The sequence below is a fragment of the Myotis yumanensis genome, unplaced genomic scaffold (assembly GCF_028538775.1).
Source record: "Myotis yumanensis isolate MYYU_CA2020_CCGP unplaced genomic scaffold, mMyoYum1.0.hap1 SCAF_4, whole genome shotgun sequence".
NCBI classification, from domain to species: Eukaryota; Metazoa; Chordata; class Mammalia; order Chiroptera; family Vespertilionidae; genus Myotis; species Myotis yumanensis.
The window spans coordinates 37925959-37947092 of record NW_027223755.1 but is presented as its reverse complement, the minus strand read 5'-3'; the positions used below and the strand labels follow the sequence as shown (position 1 = coordinate 37947092).

General features: G+C 37.3%; 1 protein-coding gene and 1 pseudogene across 3 annotated transcripts in view; both read right to left on the bottom strand.

Annotated features, from left to right (window-relative positions):
- Positions 1-21134, bottom strand: part of FCHO2 (FCH and mu domain containing endocytic adaptor 2) — a 113917-nt gene that overhangs the window by 68095 nt on the left and 24688 nt on the right. For all 3 annotated transcript variants that reach the window (XM_070412164.1, XM_070412165.1, XM_070412166.1), the window contains exons 3-6: positions 18750-18824; positions 14259-14400; positions 14014-14166; positions 5076-5180 (exon numbers count right to left, since the gene is read on the bottom strand). In XM_070412164.1, the coding sequence (XP_070268265.1) occupies positions 5076-5180; positions 14014-14166; positions 14259-14400; positions 18750-18824 (475 nt within the window). The remainder of the gene's footprint in view (positions 1-5075; positions 5181-14013; positions 14167-14258; positions 14401-18749; positions 18825-21134) is intronic.
- Positions 5899-13410, bottom strand: LOC139008662 (Golgi SNAP receptor complex member 1-like; annotated as a pseudogene).

Genomic DNA, 21134 nt, shown 5'->3' with positions numbered 1-21134 from the left:
ATGGACACAGCAATAGTATGGTGAATCAGGCTTGGGGGCGGAGTGGATGGGGTCAATGGGAAAACAACAACAACAAAAAGGGAAGCATCTGTAATACTTTCAACAATAAAGATAAATTTAAAAAAATAATAAACACACTAAAAAATACATTTGTCATTTCCATGCACAAGCCTGATTGATTACCCTTCCTGACCCCCTCCCCTCCTAAATTAAATCAGTTTTAAGAAATAGGTCTAAATGCTTCAGTTTTTTTCCTCTGGTTAGTTTATCAAATTAAATTCCATCACCCCATATTTAATATCTAGTTTTCTTCAACACTGAATTACATGATCAAAAATCAATAAGCCAAATGATCATGTCCATATTTGTGTTAAGCTTCTGAACTTAAAAAAAAAAAAAGTGCAATTACAGTTTGGGCAATAATACAATAAAAAAAAGTGCAATTACAGTTTGGGCAATAATACAATAATACAAACACTTCAATCAGTTTTATTCATGAGAAATAACAGAGTTAGAGTGCTTATTTTGACTAATTTTGAACAAGTCAATGAGAATACCAACAGTGCAAGATCCTGAATTAGTCTTAAGAACTGAGGAATATTCAGCAGGAGCATGATTCTACTTTATGTTCATATTATAAAAAGTCACCCTCAAATTTCTGTAACTTAATGAACCAGAGACTGTCTCATAGATAGGTAGACCAAAATCCAGGAAAGCTTGGTCAAAACTGCATATGATGACCCCTAATTCCAAGAAAATTGTGCTACCTTTTCAGTCTCTTTTGAAACAGCTACAGTGAAAAAGGCAGATCCTTAATTATTTAGAAAAATCTTGAGCATGAAACCACACACAAACTCAACACATGATTCAAATGCAATTCTGAAACTGTGCTGTGTTTTCTTGGTGGGTAGATACTGCTAAATATCCTCAAAATTAGTGACTGCTAAACTCAGAGCAATTCAGCAATGGAAATATACTCTCAAGTATTTGAATATAAATAAATGAACTTTCTTGAACAAATGAGATTTTTTTCTCCTTTCAAATTCACTGTTTGTATGTACTGTTATACTAGAGATATCTACAGAGAAGCACTCTAATTCTAAAACCTTATTCTGGGGGTGCTGCTTAAGCAAATCTCAGTCTCCTTGAACTAGCCATCAAACTGTTAAAAGTGAACAAAATCTCCATAGTGTTTCAAGTTTTTCAAGTGTCATTAACTGACAGTGGTAAAAATCATAAACACAAAGAGAAGTCACATTTTTAATCATGCTTATTCTCACCGCAAATGAAAAAAAATTAAATCACAAATACTCTAAGTACATTCTAACCTTTTTCACCCCAGGGACTCAATTTCCTTCCCCACTAGTAAATATAGGTCCTGCCACCCAAATTTGATACTCATTAGACTGACAGGTCCTTTCCTACTGGGATTTAAGTCAACCACTTAGGCTGGAACAAAAGGAAAGTGGAGATGTACAACAATTCTTTTCACTTCTAAATAACCCAAATTAAAGTCTACTGTCTATTAACAAACAATAGTTAATCTATTCTGCCAGTGTAAGAGAGAGAGAGAGAGAGAGAGAGAGCGCATTAGCACAGTATACCATCATCTTTATTTAAGAGCAGCATGGCTATTTATATATCTGATCAAATAAATTAATGTTCCCATCTTGGAAATGTCAGGATAAACAATTAAAATGCCAATTTTGGGGGGGAAATGTAATGAGAAAGCAAAAGATAAAGATAAGGAGAGAAAAAAATGAATGCTAAAAATAATTTTATAGCCCAGCCAGCTCGATCCCCAGTAGGGGATGTGCAGGAGGCAGCCATTAATGATTCTCTCTCATCATAGATGTTTCTATCTCTCCCTCTCTGAAATCAATAAATATATTTAATAAAAATAAATAAATAAATAAGGCCCTAACCGGTTTGGCTCAGTGGATAGAGCGTCAGCCTGCAGACTCAAGGGTCCTAGGTTCGATTCCAGTCAAGGGCATGTACCTTGGTTGCAGGCACATCCCCAGTGGGGAGTGTGCAGGAGGCAGCTGATCGATGTTTCTCTCTCATCGATGTTTCTAATTCTCTATCCCTCTCCCTTCCTCTCTGTAAAAAAAATCAATAAAATATATATTTTTTTAAAAAAAGAAAAGGAATACTTTTATAAAGTACTATAAACAAAAAACCCTGATTCCAACAAATTCTAATTCCTGTTTTTTCAAACAAATAATTGAAAGGCAAATATTTTCAGATAGGAACTAGTCATTTTAATACAAAATTAATAAATCAACAATTGCCTTATAAATGAGTGTTCTGATTTAGAAGACAAAAGGGCACTTGCTGAAGTCTACAATGATCTTAGTTGCTATAGAAATTAAAACTTTTTATCTCACTAGAATTAGAGCCTCAACTTAACACAACTAACTATAAACCCTCCTTGAAATATTATCATTTCCCAACTGCCATGATATTATACTTCCCAGTTTTCTTCCTTCTCTGGCTTCTCCTACTTGGGTTTCAGCATCTCTTCCTCTATCAAATTGTCAATGATGAATCTCTCAGAGTGTGGGTGGCCCTTTCTTCTCCCACACTCTGTCCAAAGGTGATGTCATTATGGCTTTGTGTGCTGACAAGCCCCTATTTTATACAGGCTCACAATCCTTTTATTCAAAACCTCTGGGACCAGGTGTTTGGGAATTCAACATTTTGGATTTTTTAAATAAAGGTAATATGATGCTATTACCATATATTTCATAATACTACCAGCAGGATCTGCAGTGGCATCTGTTTATCAAAAACATTAGTATTTCTAAAAGAAAACACGTACATTTAGTCTAAGTAATGTAAATAAAGAGTATAGAAACAGCCTCACATCAGTTTAAGTCAAGTTTTGCTGCAAAATGAGTTATAGAAAAACGCTTTTTGTTTTCAGAGCTTTTGGAATCCAGCTTACTTAGGTCCTCCAAAACTGCCCGTTTGTTGTCTCCACTTAGGTAGGCTGTTCAAAACTGAACATCTGGTCCCCTCTGACTCCTCAAACTAACAACAGTTCTTCATCTAGTCTTTCCCATCCATCTCTACCCATACAGACTTACAAGCCAACACTCAGAAGAGATCTTGCTCTCTCTAGAATTCTTCCATCCACCCCACTCCTGCCATCTCCAAATGCATTCACGTCTCACGTTCTCCAAGGCCACCACATTGGCCCTCATCCTTCTCATCTCACTATTAACTGCCTTCTAAACTGGACTTTTTTTTTTCCAATGATTTTTTTGTCTCATAGGCAGGGATGTAGAACAACAGAATTTTATTTTTTTAAATATTTTTATTGCTTTCAGAGAGGAAGAAAGAGGGAGAGTTGATTCTCCTTTGTCCTCACTATAATCTATTCTTCACAAAACTGCCAGAATTATCTTTTAAAATTCGGACCAGACCACGTCACACACGTGCATACTACCCTCCAATGTCTTCAAATTACTCTTAGAGGAAAACCAAACCCTTACTTAAGCCTGGTCTTTGCCTATGTTCTCCCTAACCTCATGCCTCACCATCATCTCTCCTTACTCAGTTTTAGCAAGCATTTTTACACTTTATATAATGTGACAGCCCTTTTATATCTCTGGGTCTTCATACCTATATGGTCTCCAATGCCTGGAACACTCTGACCCTAGAATGAGTCTCTTACTTATTCTTCATCTCAGTTTTAAATGTCACTTCCCCCAAAAATGCCTTTCCTAACTCCCTACTCCAGATTAGGTTAACTTTTATTATTCTATCTCATGGAAGCCTATTCTTTTCCCTTATAACACTGTAATAATTTATAACTTTATATTTAGGCATGTATTTAAGGTCTGCCTCCCTCCTCTATACTCCCAGAGCAGGGAGATACTTGTTTTATTTAAGTAGATACAGTATACACCCAGCACAGTGCCCACAACAGGGTAAGTAAAGATGGATGTGTGTATGCCTACACACAAGCAAGCCTTTGGTTTCTGATATGTGAGTCCTTCACCACTCCCAATGAGAAGACTCCCTAGAGTCCAAAAAGTTAGATTTTGTTAAGTCCTTCTTTCACTTATTGAGTGCCTATCATCATCTGAAAACTGTTTAAAGTGCTGAGGAAATAGCAGTGCACAAGTCAATACCTGCTCTCACAGAACTTACATTTTTGTAGAAGACAAAATTTTAAAAATATGTATTTTTTTTTACATACATACACACACACATACGCAGGTATGCGTGCTTCACCATGTTTCTAGCCCCTCAGACATGATGACTAAGAATAATGTTCTAAGAAGAGTGTTCCTCCACCATCCTCAGTATCAGAGTGATGATGATGCAGCTGACCCATGATGAACAAGTAGCACAACAAATAAATCCTTGCTACTGTAAGTCACTGAGATTTGTAGGGGGGCGGAGGGGTTCTTTGTTACCTCAGCATACCCAGCCTATCCTGACTAATACAACAAATAAAATTCATGGTATGTTATATAATGAAAGGTGCTATGGGGCGGGGCGGTGGGGGGATACATAAGAGGACAAGAGGGTGGGGATGGAAGTTTTAGGAATGATTCATAAAAGGCACCCATCTTAAACCTAGGCCTTTAATTAGGCTCTAAGAACAACAAATCAAATATAATTACCCCAAGCTTATGGAAAACAGACATTTTTTAATTGCCTGTCTTCTCTCGCTAAAATGGAAGTTTTATGAAAGCAGAGAGTTTTGTTTTGTTAACTGCTATATCCTCAGCACCTCAGCACGAAGTCATTTCCAGTTTTCTTATTAAGCAGAAGTCAATTTTAAAATCTATATATAAGGCCTGGATTCATCATTTACCAATGTCCTCATTTTCCCCAATTCTCTTTAAATAGCCTCTTCTGAATAATCCATTATATTATAATTATTGCATCTTGGTCCTCAATCTCCAAAACAAAATGTGTATTTTTAAAACAGCATTATTAAAACATTGAGAATGTGCATTTTAACATTTCTAGTACTAAAAAAGTATATGACAGAAAAATTATATTTAATCAATATACATAAATATCCTTAGATTTAAAGCCTTAAAAATACCAACCTGAGCTGTTTCTGTCATTTTCTGTTCAAAATCAGCTTTTGCTAATGCATATTTTTCCACGTAGAGTTTATAGGTATCTGTAGCTTTCTTAGATTTAACAGCTGCCTGTAACAAAACAAAAACATTTTGAACTACAAAATTACCTTTCTTCTTTCTTGATATAAGTTAAAATGAAATAACAATTTAATGCATGTTAAGGGATGAGGCAATTTTAGAAGGTAATTGTACTGGGAACATGTATTTTTTTTTAAAGCAAGAAACATCTCTCATAGGAAACAACCAAACCAATACTATATTAAGTAAAAACAACTTTCTAAATAGTACATATGCTTAGTAATACCATAAATTCTTAGAATAAAATTACAGAAACTAAATGTCCTAGTAGTAACATACTTGACCACTTTTGTAAAGTCATTACTAAAAGGGAAGTTGGGGCATTTGTTCTTAAATGAGGAAATTATGGTTTAAAAGCAATAGCTACATTTCTTCTCATAAATAAAAGATGGGTTTTAACAGATTACCTATTGATAATAAAATAAATCTTACATCTTATTCATTTTATTCATTAGAAGATTGTAAATAAATTTACTGATATACTACCAAAAATGTTTCTGCTTAAGTGCCTATAATTTTTATAATAAAGTCCTATGAAGCAAATATAGACATATAAAATAAGTACTTAGTCACATTTCACAAATATGAGTGCTTTCTAAATGGTGTTTTATAAAAATAAAGGTTTGTGAGTAAGGGTAAGACACATACTATGTCATAATAGTATTTGTTTTCAAATTTACCAAAGGAAAAATTATTCAAAGATCTATGCACACTTTTTTTAAGCTACATTCATGCTAATAATAAGCTTATTATAGCCCTGGCTGGGTGACTCAGTTGCTGAAGCATCGTCCTATATACCAAAAAGGTTTCAGGTTCTATTCCTGGCCAGGGTTCATGTGGGAGACAACCCACTGATGTCTCTTTCACATCGATGTTTCTCTCTCTCCCCACCCCCCTTCCTCTCTCTCTAAAAATCAATGAAAACATATCCTCTGGTGAGGATTAAAATAATGATAATAATCTATTATAGGGCAAAATAAATTATTTACTTAGACTTGGATTTGAATATATCTAAATCAGAGACCCACTACACATCTAGTATGACATCATCTCTGAGCAGAACAATCAGAAAAAAGCACCCTTCCTCTGAGCTGTCGACCCCACCAAGGCAAGTGAACCACAGGCTGTATTTCAGCCACCAACTCACAACCTTTGGACACAACTATATGCTACAGCTTTGCTCAAAATGTTAACTAAAAATAAATCCCTTAATTTCATCTAAATTATCACCTTATATTAAACCTTTTCTGGTTTATATCAAGGCTCAATCATTTCTTTAAGAGTAATCCCTAGTTACCATGTATTTTTCAAATGGTCCCTACACACACACACACACACAAGAGCAGTATTTAGCCCAGAAGTATTTTAACTCTCCAAAAAGTTTCAACTAATTTAGCTAGGAAACTTTTGCATTAATGACATGAACACCATATCAATTCACTGTTTGATGTGTATGTTACAGTATATACCATAGGTAAATGTTCCCATAGTTCACTTTTTAAAAATATGGTTTTATTTTTATTGATTTCAGAGAGGAAGGAAGAGAGAGATAGAAACATCAATGATGAGAATCATTGATTGGCTGCCTCCTGCATGCCCCCTACTGGGGATCCAGCCCAAACCGGAGCATGTGTACTGACTGGGAATCAAACCTGCGACCTCCTAGTTCATAGGTCAACTCTCAACCACTGAGTGACACCAGCTGGGCCGTAGCTCATAATTTTTTAAGTAATTTTTTTTTGAAATGTCAACTTTTATTGCATCTGGCTCATAGTCTTTTATAAATTTTTTGGAAAAAATTAAATATTACACAGACAAATGCAGCCCCATTTCTTTCCCAGTCTCATTCCCTCCATTTGTTCTGAAAAGGTAATTCCATTCATGTGGCTTAGTGTTTACTGTTCCCATGCTTATCTATAATAAAAGTGTAATATGCTTATTAGACCGGACGTCCTTCCAGACTATCTTCCAGATGAAGTCGGGTCTGTGAGGGAAGCCCAGGACCCGGGTGCCAGAGGGAAGCCAGTGACGGCAGCTGGGGGAAGGAAGGCCTACTCTTGCACTAATTTTGTGCAGCGGGCCTCTAGCAAATAAATAAAAAGGGTTTTCTGACAAAGAACCCTTACATTAAAGACTATGTCAAAGGCATCAAAATTTACATATTCTTCCCTCAACATTATACTTTTCAGATGTACCCATTCAGGTCATTCTAGCCTTTTTTTTTTTTTTTTTTTTACTTTCGTAATAGAAATTTTAGCACACACACAAATAAAGGGTAATAACTCCCATGAACCTAACTTCAAGATTCTATCCATTCCTCCCCCTCTAGTATTTTTTCTTTTGCTAGAGTATTTTAATTCCCATATCTATCAGTTTACCCTTTTACTTATTTTACCCATTTATTTAAACTGCTGAATCATCTCATTATATGAAACATTCTCCTCCTGCCGAACATTATAGTTGTCTTACGTAAGATTTTTTCCCCAACCTGACAACCTATTTATAATTAAAGAAATCTAATTTATTTATATGTATATGGTTACTTATATATTTAAACTTATTTCTAACAACTTATTTTGAGTTTTCTTTACTTTGCTCTCTATTTCCTTTTGTCTCTTCTTATTGATAAATTTTAATATCCTCTTCTCTTTGTTGATTTAGGAGATGTATTATTATACTTATTTTAGTAGATACACTTAATGTACTTATTTGGCTACGACTAAATCTAATATACCATTAACAGTAAAGCACACCATTAATTGTGTACCACTAAAATAAAAAAAAATCTGTCAATTAAACCATGAAATAATGCTTTCTTATAACTTAAAATTTTATTTTATACTTATTCAAAGAGCTATTTTAGACTTACTTTGAGGTAAATTTTTATTCTATACCACTCCTATACGACAGAATAAGAAGGAAAGGAAAATGAATCATTTGAGATACTCCTAAATCTTCATATTCAGGTTCTGACTCAGTTTTTCCCCACATATTATCCTCTATATCATCAAGAGCAAAAGTGTTCCACTATATCTCCAGACTTTCTTTTAAACACTGGAGCTTACATTTTCTTGATCTTACCAAAAGGTCTCAACAAAAGGTTTTCACACAACAATCAGAATTATTCCTTCCTCAACTGGTCTTAAAACGATGTGTTAACTGAGGCATCAAAGTAATGCAGTTGCCCAATCATGTTGCCTGGCATAACAACTAAGTTCTCATGGGCAATGAAACTACACCACAAATGCCACATTAACAACAGTGATTATATGATACCATTGACTGACAATGCATTCTGATTTCAGAGATGTGAGGGGAAAAAAATATCTGGTAGCTTTTAATAACCTTTTTCTCTGGTGTCTAGGTCTAAATTTAACTTTATTTAACATGCTTAATACCAAAAATGTACTTAAATCTGAGCCTCTTGAATTTCTTCCAATTCTGAAAAATTCTCAGCTGTTATATTCAAACATTACTTGCCCACCATTCTTCCATTTTTTCCTTTTGAATTCCATATTAGATGAATGTTAGTAATCTTCATTTCTCTGTATTATGCTGGGAGGATTCCCGCAGTAATATCGTCCAAATTCTCTTTGCCTATATCAAGTCCAGTTTGTCTTCTCTATACCTTTTTTTTTTTATTTCAATAGCACATTTTTCAGTTCCAAGTTTTATAAATTAGCTATTTTCCTATCTAGTAGATCTTATTTCATTATGCTTCTTTTAGTTTTTTAATCTTCTTTAACATCTATATATATAAAAGCCCAGCGACCGGAACAGTGGAATGACTGGAATGACTGGTCACTATGATCACACTGCAGCGGCCAACCGGCCCAATGGGGGCCCTGATTGGCTTCCCCAACTGCCCACGGCCCCTCCCCCGGCTGACCCCGTGCCCAATCGCCCCCCCATCAGGGGCATGGCTGGCTGACCTTCCACAGCTGCCTCCCCGCCCCACCAGCCCAGCCCAATGCCCCTATCAGGGTGGGCCAGCCAGACCCCAGCCCATGCATGAATTTGTGCACCGGGCCTCTAGTAAGTTTATATTGACTTACCTCTTTGAATCTCGACACACATAAATGTTTTTGCTCGTCTGTTTTATAAATTTAAATATCATCTGGAGTGCATTCTTATTCCAATTGTTAAATTTATTGGTGTCTGTCTTAGATTTCTTAGATGTGCTCTAAAATGTGGTTGTTTACTCATTTCAAATGGGAGGTTTCTTGTTTTTTCCCGCCTCTTCTCTCTCCAACAGTCCTGCTGGACAACTCCATAGAATACAATGTAAATGGTACCTCCTAGAATTGTGTTATGTTCTATCTTTATGCTCACCCATTCCCATCCAGCAGTTTTCAAGTTTACTATCAGCAAAGCCCAGTTTACTATCAGTCTTATAAAAGTCATTTTTCGCCCTAACCGGTTTGGCTCAGTGGGTAGAGCGTCGGCCTGCGGACTGAAAGGTCCCAGGTTCGATTCCGGTCAAGGGCATGTACCTTGGTTGTGGGCACATCCCGGGTGGGAGGTGTGCAGGAGGCAGCTGATCGATGTGTCTCTCTCATTGATGTTTCTAACTCTCTATCCCTCTCCCTTCCTCTCTGTAAAAAATCAATAAAATATATTTTTTTTAAAAAGTCATTTTTCATTACTTCCCCAGAAGAATACTGGGGATATGGCCAAAGTAGTCATGAACTGATTACTTGGCTTGACTGAACCACAGTCAGAACTGTATGCCCCAAACCCCAACTTCCAATAAAGCTTTAGCCCTAGTTAGCAGCCCAAGAGCCTTTTTTCTTCCCTACCTATAGTTTGATACAGTGAGTGGAGATCTTGTGATTATCTTTTTTTCCTGATCTTTCTTCGATCAAAACTAAAAACAGAACACAGTGTATGTTAGAAAAAACAGCACAGAAAAACTGTGGCTTCAGTTCAACCTGACCATGTCAGAGTTCATCACTGTCAATCTTGAATTAATCCTAATGGTCAGGCTAATTATCAGGACAGTCAATTACTCTTTCCTACTTTTCCTTATTCCAGATCACAGCCTGAAAGTGATTGTCGCTAAAGTCCCTGGAGATGTCCTATCAATGGAAAGCATACAGCAGTAATAGGAAAATATAGACACCAATAACACCACCCAGGATGAGTGAGTCTCACCACTTCAAAAGGTTGATTCACTGGACCAGGCTGTTCACAGCAGAAAAATGACTGGTCAAAGTGTTCATTTTGCTCTGAATCTACTACAACATTCTACTCTGTAAAGTCATATTTTCTTTTGTTGCCATAGCAATGCGTATTGTCTCTTCTATTAGACAACCTTAGTTTTGAAAGTAATCATGTTCTTTCAAAAATAGTTGTTTATGGTATATTTCACAAAACTAGAATATTCCAAAAATTGATGTGGAACCACAAAGGACCCCAAATAGCCACAACAATCTTTATAAAGAAGAACAAAGTTGGAGGACTCACGCCGCCTGATATAAAACTACCAGTATACTACAAGGCTCTAGTAATCAAAACATCATGGTAATGGCATAAAAACAGACATACAGATCAATGGAAAAGAATAGAGAGCCCAGAAATAAACCCATGCCATTAGTCAATTAATATTTGACAAAGGAAGCAAAAACATACAATGGGCTAAAGATAGTGTATTCAATAAATGGTGCTGGGAAAATTGGACAGATAAATGCAAAAAATGAACTTGACTACCTTTTTATACCAGATACAAGAATAGACTCGACATGAAATAAAGACTTAAATGTCAGACTCAAAACCATAAAAATCCTAGAAGAAAACATAGGCAGTAAAATCTCAGACATTTCTCATAGCAATATTTTTTCTGACCTCCTTGGGCAAGGGAAACAAAGGGAAAAAAATAAACAAAAGGAACTACACCAAACTAAAAAGTTTTTGCACAGCAAAGGAAACCAACAAAATGAAAAGACAACCCACTGAATGGGATACATATTCACCAATAATATCTCTGATAAAGGGTTAATATCAAGAACTATTCAGGCCCTTCTCCAATGAGGACATACAGATGGACAATAGACATATGAAAAGATTCTCAACATCTCTGATCATCAGATAAATGACAATTAAAACCACAATGAGATGTAGCCTCACACCTGTCAGAATGGCTATTATCAATAAATCAACCAACAACAAGTGTTGGGGAGAATGTAGAGAAAAGGGAGCCCTCATGCACTGTTGGGAATGCAAATAGGTGCAGCCACTGTGTAAAGCAGTATGGAGTTACCTCAAAATATTAAAAATGGAATTGCTTTATGACCCAGCAATTCCACTTCTGGGATTTATCTGAAGAAACCTGAAATACTAATTTGAAAGACTACATGCACCCCTATGTTCACTGCAGTGTTATTTATAACTAGAGGCCCGATGCATGAAATTCATGCAAGAGTAGGCCTTCCTTCCCCCACCTGCCGGCACCGGCTTCCCTCTGGCACCCAGGACCCAGGCTTCCCTCACAGCCCCAGCTTTGTCCGGCAGGTCGTCTGGAAGGACATCCAGTCTAATTAGCATATTACACTTTTATTATCATAGATAGCCAAGATTTGGAAGCAGGCCAAGTATCCATCAGTAAATGAGTGGATAAAAAAGCAGTCATGCCCAGCCAGTGTGGCTCAGTGATTGAGGGATGATCCATGAACCAAGAGGTCATGGTTTGATTCCCCGTCAGGGCACATGCCTGGGTTGTGGGCTCAATCCCTAGTAGGGCGGATGCAGGAGGCAGCTGACTGATAATTCTTTTTCATCATTGATATTTCCATCTCCCTCTCCTTTCCTGTCTCTGAAATCAATTTTAAAAAAAAAAAGCAGTCATGCATTTATAAAACAGACTACTCAGCCATAAAAAAGAAGGAAATCTTACCCTCTGTGACAGCATGGATAGATCTAGAGAGCATTATGTTAAGTGAAATAAGCCAATCAGAGAAAGACAAGTACCATATAATTTCACTCATGTGGAATCTAATGAACCAAGAAGCAAACTAGAATAGAGATAGACTCATAGAGAGCAGGCTAACAACTGGAGTGAGGGCGGGTGGGGGAGGAAACAGGTGTTCCAGGGGTTTGGTGGTAGGGGGTGGAGAGATTGAGCAAAAAAGAAAGAAAAAAACTCATGAACATGGACAACAGTGTGGTGACTGCCAAGGGTAAGAAGGATGGTGAGAGGTGGAGGAGGTACAGAAGGGATAAATGATGATGGAAAGAGGCTTGACTTGGGGTGGTAAACACACAATACAGTGTACAGATGATGTGTTGTGGAACTATGCACCTGAAACCTGTATAGTTTGTCAACCAGTGTCAGCACCAATAAATTCGATAAAAAGGAAAAAAAAAAAATATATATATATATATAATATATATATAAAAATTTTTTAAATAGTTGTTTTTCTGTTTACTCCAGACCAACTTTTATATGACTCAATATCCTTTTGTACTAATCCCATGAGATTCTCCCTTTCCCATACTGCCATAAAGTTTGCTTTGGTTTTATGGAATTCATATGTATAATCCTGCAATACCTATGTCGCTGTAATGCATGCATCAGTGCTGCATTCAAGGAGGGGACAGCCACACTGTTGGTGTATTCTATCATTTTATCTTTCATTCCTGTAAGCCTTGCCAAAAAGCTATTTAATCTCAATTGCCATTGTTTCAAACACTGTCTTGGCTTGATCCATTTAAAAAGGGTGTTGTGTCAGAGCTATACCCGCATGTCTTCCATCTCGGACACTGCTGTGACTGTAACTTGTAACCAGTTTCAGGTCAAGTTCATTTTCCAGCTGTTGAGCCTGTTTCCTGAGATCTTCCCAGTAATTGCTGGTCCTTGTGATTATCTTAAATATGGAACATTTAGTCCCCCTTTACCACACAAAAGCCAAAATCTACTGCCTAACTTATTTTAGGACTTTGAGTCCGACAAGCCTGCATAAGTCTCTACATGCCACCTCAGGTTTCTGTTCCATTTTTGGTTCACAGAGGTAGTATTCTTTTTGGACCCTGTTTTTGTTTTGTTTTACATTTTATTCATAATTGCTGTCTGAAACTGAGGGTACTTTAAAACTGCGAACTTACTATGCCTCATCTTTCTCCCTCTCCCAATTTTTATTTATTGCACAACAGTAAAGGAAATATATTAACCCAAATTCTATCAACTCTTTTGATTTTTCAATATTCTCTTCTAGTTTCTGCCCAAGTATGCACACTTTTGTAATTATTATAATTGTAATATGGTTAAAATTTTTACGGATAGTTCAAAACTTTACAAAGCTTTTAAAATTATCACTCCCTACGGCTCATTCCTAATAGAAACTATACCACATCAAACAAATGAATGGTTAAACTGTTTTGAAAGGAGGGGAAAAAACTACTTTCAATTAAAACATGAGTGGGGAAAGGGTTGTGGTTTACCACAATACTACAAAAATGTACTCAAAGTCAGCAATTGACCACAACCTGTATTTAAAGCTTATCTTCAAGTATCTATGCCTTTCTTGCTTCAAAAAGTTTTACCTCATTGTTAAAACTTATACCAAGCAGTATCTCATCAATTATCTTTTATAAATATATCCTGTAAAGTGTTACAGACAAAAAGAAATCATTCCTTTTTATGTATTTGCTAATCTATTTACCATGCACAACATATTTTGAAAGTCTACCTGTTTCATTCAGGTATATCACTAATACTCAGCGGTACAGTGTCTTCATCTTAAATCTGAGATCATTCTTGAATATTAAATGCATTCTTGTATATGACAGTACTTTGAAACCACAGAGGATTTATTTTTATTATAATTACCTTTTCTATTTCTCTTTGTGTAGCTCCTTCCTTTTTCAAACGTTCTTGTTCTACACACTTGGCATTGTAATTTTCCTTGGATTTCTGGAGGGCCTGAGTTATGCTCTGAATGGTTTGAACAGCTTCCAGAGTTCCTGCAACTTCTTCTTTAGTCTGTTTGGTATGAAATGATTTATCAAAAACGATCAAGCTGTAAAGCACTCAATATCTGACCAATTAATCCTTTATCGAGAAAAAATTGATACCTTTTTATGAGACTTTACTTGTTCTTCTCCATACTTCTGAACTTCCTTTATTAATTCTTGTAGTTTTCTAACAAGATCCAAGTGACAATTAGCTAATTTCTCTGTAGATGTTTTGAACACATCCCATACTGGTGCAAATGTTCTAAGGGAAAGAAAATATGGGAATAATTTACTAAAAGAAAAAAAATTTAAGGCCCCAAAATAGAACCAATGGAATTAATAATGTTACATTTAGCAATTTTAATTAGGTAAAAGATAAAAAATTAAACGACTGCCTTGGCCAGCTGCTCAGTGGTTAGAGCAGGGGTGGGCAAACTTTTTGACTCGAGGGCCACAATGGGTTCTTAAACTGGACCGGAGGGCCGGAACAAAAGCATGGCTGGAGTGTTTGTGTGAACTAATATAAATTCAAAGTAAACATCATTACATAAAAGGGTACGGTCTTTTTTTTTTTTAGTTTTATTCATTTCAAACGGGCCAGATCCGGCCCACGGGCCATAGTTTGCCCACGGCTGGGTTAGAGTGTCGGCCTGTAGACTGAAGGGTCTCAGGTTCGATTTCCAGTCAAGGGCATGTTCCTCGGTTGCAGGCTCCATCCCCAGCCCGGGTCAAGGACACATGCAGGAGGCAATCAATAGATGTGTCTCTCTCAAATCAATGTTTCTCTCTCCCTCCCCTCCTTCCTTCTTCCCCTCTACTGTCTCTTAAAAAAAAAAAAACTCCAGGTGAGGATTCAAAAAAATTTTAAATACTTCATCAGAAATAAAAGTTCCTTTGAATTTAAACATGGAAAAGTTAAACCTTGCACATGAATTTTTAGTGTCATCATTAATAATTATATAAGAACTAGAGGCCCAATGCACAAAATTTGTGCATGGGTAGGGTCCCTAGCGGCTGCTAGGGCCTTCCTTCATTCCGCGCCGCCCCCTGGTGGTCTGCGCACCTCATAGCGAGTGATCGAATTCCCGGTCTCCCAGTTGAACTCCCGAGGGGACATTTTGCATATTAGGCTTTTATATATATAGAAGATTATTTTAAAACTATTATCTGAAACCTTTTAAGGATCATTATATCTGTGTACTTCAACAAACATTAAGAGAGTCCCCTTTTTACTACATAGTTCAAGATGCATGACATACTTTCCTACCAGCTTTTCTCAATATTGATAGTTTAATATTTTCAGCAGGTTCAAGTACTTCCAAGAATTACTTACTATGTTATAATAACTTAGATACTACTTAGAATGCCAATGTTAAATTTGATCAATAGAGAATGATCTAAGAATAATTTTACCCTATAATTTCCTCAGGTACTCCCTACGATATTTTCAACAGTATCTGCTTTGTTTTATGACAAAATTTCTAATTAATAAAACAAAGCAAATAGCAACACTGATTACTAAGTCAAGAGAACAGAGAAAGAAATTACTTATCCTAATATGTACTCTGTGCCAATTATTACATTTCCTACCCAGTAGGAAAGCTAACTAACAATGTTCATTTTAAGCAATAGTAAAGAAGTTTAAAGAAGCTTATTAAAATACTTAGGATTGGCCCTAGCCAATTTGGCTCAATGGATAGAGCATCGACCTGTGGACTAAAGGGTCCAGGGTTCAATTCTAGTCAAGGGCACATGCCCAGGTTGTGGGCTTAATCCCCAGTAGGGGACGTGCAGGAGGCAGCTGATCAATGTTTCTCTCTCATCACTGATATTTCAATCTCTCCCTTTCCCTTCCTCTCTGAAATCAACAAATATATACTTTAAAAAGAAAACACTTAGGATTGTTCTGATTAGATATCATTTCACACTTTAAAATCTCATCAGCCCTAAATCTGGCAAGTAGATGGAAAATTTCAAAAGAAAAAAAAGACACTAAAACAATCCACTCACAACAGCTTCAAAAGACTTGTGCATCACTTCATGTAAACCTGATACATGATGATAGTCTAGATTTCACAAAGCAGGTAAGATAGGAGTGTCCCTTTACTTTACCAAAGGATTCTTTACAGAGAAAAGCAGTTCAACATAAGATTTCTTTAAATATAGGTTTCTTTAAGGAATTTCAAATATTATTATTCCATTTACAAAAGTTAGATATACAACTTTTTTCTGGTTAAATAATACACATGAATCTATATAACAAAAGCCTAAGCAACCGTTACGGTGGAACGACCAGAATGACCGGTCGCTATGATGTGCACTGACCACCAGGGGACAGACACTCAAGGAAGGAGCTGCCCCCTGGTGGTCAGTGCGCTCCCACAGGGAGAGCACCGCTCAGCCAGAAGCCAGGCTCACGGCTGGCAAGCGCAGCGGCGGTGGCGAGAGCCTCTCCCGCCTCCACAGCAGCACTAAAGAGAAGTGAGCCAAGTGGTAAGGAGCAGTGAGCAGGTGGGCAGTAAGGAGCAAGGGATCCTGGATTGCTTTGCGAGAGGGATGTCTGACTGCTGGCCGAGGCCCGATCTCCTGGGAAACCAGGAGTTCGATTGCTTGCTATAATGTGCGCTGGCCACCAGGGGCAGTGCAGAATGAAGAAAGGCTGGCAGCCGGGAGCTGTGGGAGGCCCTAGCCAGCAGCCAGAAGGCCCCAATCAGCCCTGATCGCCAACCAGGCCTAAGGACCCTACCCATGCATGAATTTCGTGCACTGGGCCTCTAGTAGTTATATCCTATCTAATAATAGACAAACATGGTAATTGACTGTACCTTCACTACACCTCCCATTGGCTAATCAGCAGGATATGCAAATTAACTGCCAACAAAGATGGCGGGTTATTTGCATACGTAGGCTCCACTGGAAGCCTGACAGCCCAGTACCGGTGGAGCAGCGAGGCCTGACGTTTCCGGGACCAGCGGAGCAGCGAGGCCTCACGTCCCCGGGGCCGGCGGAGCAGCGAGGACTCACAGCTCCAGGCCGGCGGAGCAGCGAGACCTGACATTTCCTGGGCCGGCAGAGCAGCGAGGCCTCACAGCTCCGGGGCTGGTGGAGCAGGGAGGCCTGACATTTCCTGGGCCGGCAGAGCAGTGAGGCCTCACAGCTCCGGGCCGGCGGAGCAGTGAAGCCTGATGTTTCCGGGGCCAGTGGAGCAGCGAGGCCTGACGTTTCCGGGCCGGCGGAGCAGCAAGGCTCACGGCCCCGGGGCCAACTCCAGCCAGAACTTGGCCAGAGCGAAGGCCTGGGCCCCAGGTGCCGGAGGCAAACCGGTGCCAGCAGCCAGGGGAAAGGAAGGCCTATTGCACGAATCTCTTCATGCAACAGGCCTCTAGTATAAATATATATATATATGTGTGCGTGTGTGTGTGTGTGTGTGTGTATATATATATATGTCAGCACTTATATAATGGACAGTGTCACTACCGTCTGGATGAACTGAAGAGTACAACTCCTCTTTATCCAGGCCACAGTCAGATTTTTATTTAAACTCATTCAATGACACTAGAGAATACTTTCATAAAATAGTCGTTCTTAACCAGTTTTTTGAATTGCAAAACCATATGTCAATCTGGTATAGACACTCTTCATCAGAAATGAGTTAATAATACCTACCCAAAACTTTACAGTAAATTTCAGGGGATTCACAGATGCATCAGAAACCCATATACAGAGGAATCTTTTACTAAATATCACTATAAAAATCTTTATAAATGTTACACAAATTATTTTCACATCTGAGCTAAAATACCTCTCCCCAAACTTTAGATAACTAAATCAGATTAAGTATTCCTTCCAGAGTTGTTATGTTTCAAATTATACAATTATTCTTCCCAGAGTTGTTATGGCTATGAACACATCTCATTTTAAACATATTTTTATTAGTTTTCAATTTCCAAAGAATACATTTCTTCAATACAAATTCTTAAAAGATTTAATGCCCTGACCGGTTTGGCTCAGTGGATAGAGCATTGGCCTGCGGACTCAAGGGTCGCAGGTTCGATTCCGGTCAAGGGCATGTACCTTGGTTGCGGGCACATCCCCAGTAGGGAGTGTGCAGGAGGCAGCTGATCGATGTTTCTCTGTCATCGATGTTTCTAAATCTCTATCCCTCTCCCTTCCTCTCTGTAAAAAATCAATAAAATATATCAAAAAAAAAAAGATTTAATGATAGTCTATAAATAATCAAACATTTTAAACAAATTTTAACATTTCAATCATTTGAGTTTTTAAAGCTCACTATGTAGAATTTAAATGAAGCTAGAGAAAAAATGAACCTACAGAAAACTAGAATAACATGCATTTACACTTAATATCTATAATGTCCAAATTATACTACTGAATGACTATGTCATTTAATAAAGGGCAAAAAATAAGTTTTACATACTTTGACTGTATTCAGTAATTCAACAAGCTCAAGTATATTTTCAATCAAGTCAATAATAAGTACATTATATATTTTACATTTATGAGCTATTATATCCTTAATGAAATCTAATATTCTGAAGAACTTTGCCTAAATCAGCATTAAAAAAGAGTTCTCCAAAGAAATTAACTCACCCAAGTTGTGAATAATTGCTTGCAGATTTTGCTAGTTTTGTCATTGACCTGAAGTACACCTCTTCTATTGTGGCTCTATTAAATAAAATTTCCAAAACAAATAAATAAATAAATAAATAAAATTTCCATATTATAATATTTCCTTTAATTACCAAACACATAGCAAAATTATCAAAATACAATTAAAACTGTAGAAACAAAAAGATAATTCCAAGTATATGCTAAAAATAAGTATGTGGTCATGAATTTCTGGCCCTTTGTGCACATCTACTTAAAGAATTAATCTGGTATAGAACTAAAATAATTTATATCACCAGAGAAACTTACATGAAGTCACCACTCTTTTTACCTTTAGTACCAATGGTTATTTAAACAGGAAATGCAAGAGTGCTGCTTCTTGTATTTTTCTCTCTCTATGTAAACTGATTGTGTGAAAGTCATTTGTTTTTAATACCTACTTAGTGTACTTAATATAGTTTATTTTCAACATTGTGATTTCATTATTATACACATTTACTAGAACAAGAGATTTATAAGTCTTTTGCACAATACTAAATATTAATTATTAGCATGTCTGAAATCCTGAACTTCAAGGTTTAATCTATTTTGTGATTAAATCTAAAACACAAACAAGTATTTCCTACTGTAATACTGTCTTATATAACTACTGTTCAGCTTATAGGATTTTAGGCTTAAAAAAAAAGATCACCCCTAGCTGGTTTGCTCAGTGGATAGAGCGTCGGCCTGCAGACTAAAGGGTCGTGGGTTCCATTCTGGTCACGGGCACATACACGGGTTACGGGCTCGATCCCCGGAGTGGGGCAGGCAGGAGGCAGCCGATCAGTGATTCTTTCTCATCATGGATGTTTCTCTCTCTCCCTCTCCCGTGCTCTCTGAAATCAATAAAAATATATTTTTTAAAAAAAGATCAACCAAAGCCATTAAAAGCATGAGGTAAAAAATTTTTTCCCATAGACACATAACCTACATATACAACATATGAGACAGTATTTGTTGTATATATTGGCCTTCTTCACACTACAAAACTTTAAGTTCCATCTTATCTCTGTAATTACCCTGTCTCTTCTCAATCTGTGCTACCCTTAACAGCGGAACAGCCTACAACCACCACTGCCCTTCCATTTACTTTGATAGGTTGAACTAACTTCCTGCTTTTAATGTTCAAATCCAGATCTCCACACTGCTCTTGCATCAAATCATGTTTATTATCTAAATGCCTCAAGCACAACTCTACTTAAAGTACCTTCAGCACCTCAAACTCAGATTATCCAAACTAAGCTTATCTTCAAACTCTTCCCCTACCCCACACCCATAACAGGCCAACAAAAAGGAACTATTCACAGTATCTGCCTCTCACTGCTGGCATTGTGACTGTTTTTTGCTCCTTAAATTTTTTATTCTTTTAATAAACTATATTACAAAGATAGTACTTTGATCATCTAAAAAGTTAATACAGAAAGAAATATTAATATCTTAATGGATAAGTTTTAACAGCAAGAAATAAGAAGTGGTTCAATTTCCAGAAATAGTGAATTGATACAAAAACCTCCCAATAAGGAAAACTAGAAAAACACAGAGGAAGAGGTGTGTGACTAAAAGGCATCCGAGAACTAAAGAGACAGTTAAGAATCAGTGGGCCAAGATCCAAGTGAAGAATATCCAGAGAAGTGAGTCAGATATGTAGGGCAGCTTTTCCCTTGGGGGCATCTAGAAGAGGCAGCTAAGACTAAGTGGAACAGCGCTTTTCACAGCCTCACAGGGCAAGGGAGACAAACTATAGATTGAGATCTGCCAAGGTGGGAATTATGGGAAATTCCAAATCCGTAAAATTGAGACTTCAAGAGTAAGGATGAACCATAACTAAGCAAAACCTCAAAGGGACTGCAACCCACATCTTTTCAAATCCTGATACTGGATCCTACATGACGTTTATACACGTTCATAAAACCACAGGCACATCCTATATCAGTGATGGCGAATCTATGACACGCATGTCAGAGGTGACACGCAAACTCATTTTTTTGGTTGATTTTTCTTTGTTAAATGGCATTTAAATATATAAAATAAATATCAAAAATATAAGTCTTTGTTTTACTATGGTTGCAAATATCAAAAAATTTCTATATGTGACACGGCACCAGAGTTAAGTTAGGGTTTTCCAAAATGCTGACACACCAAGCTCTAAAGGTTCGCCGTCACTGTCCTATATAATATCCTATATAATAAAGAGCTAATATGCTAATTAGACTGAACAGCAGAACGCCCTTCCGGACAAAGCCGGGGCTGTGAGGGCCGGCCAAGGCAGCCAGGGCTCTGAAAGCTGAGCCTCTTGCATGAATTTCGTGCGTTGGGCCTCTAGTAGAA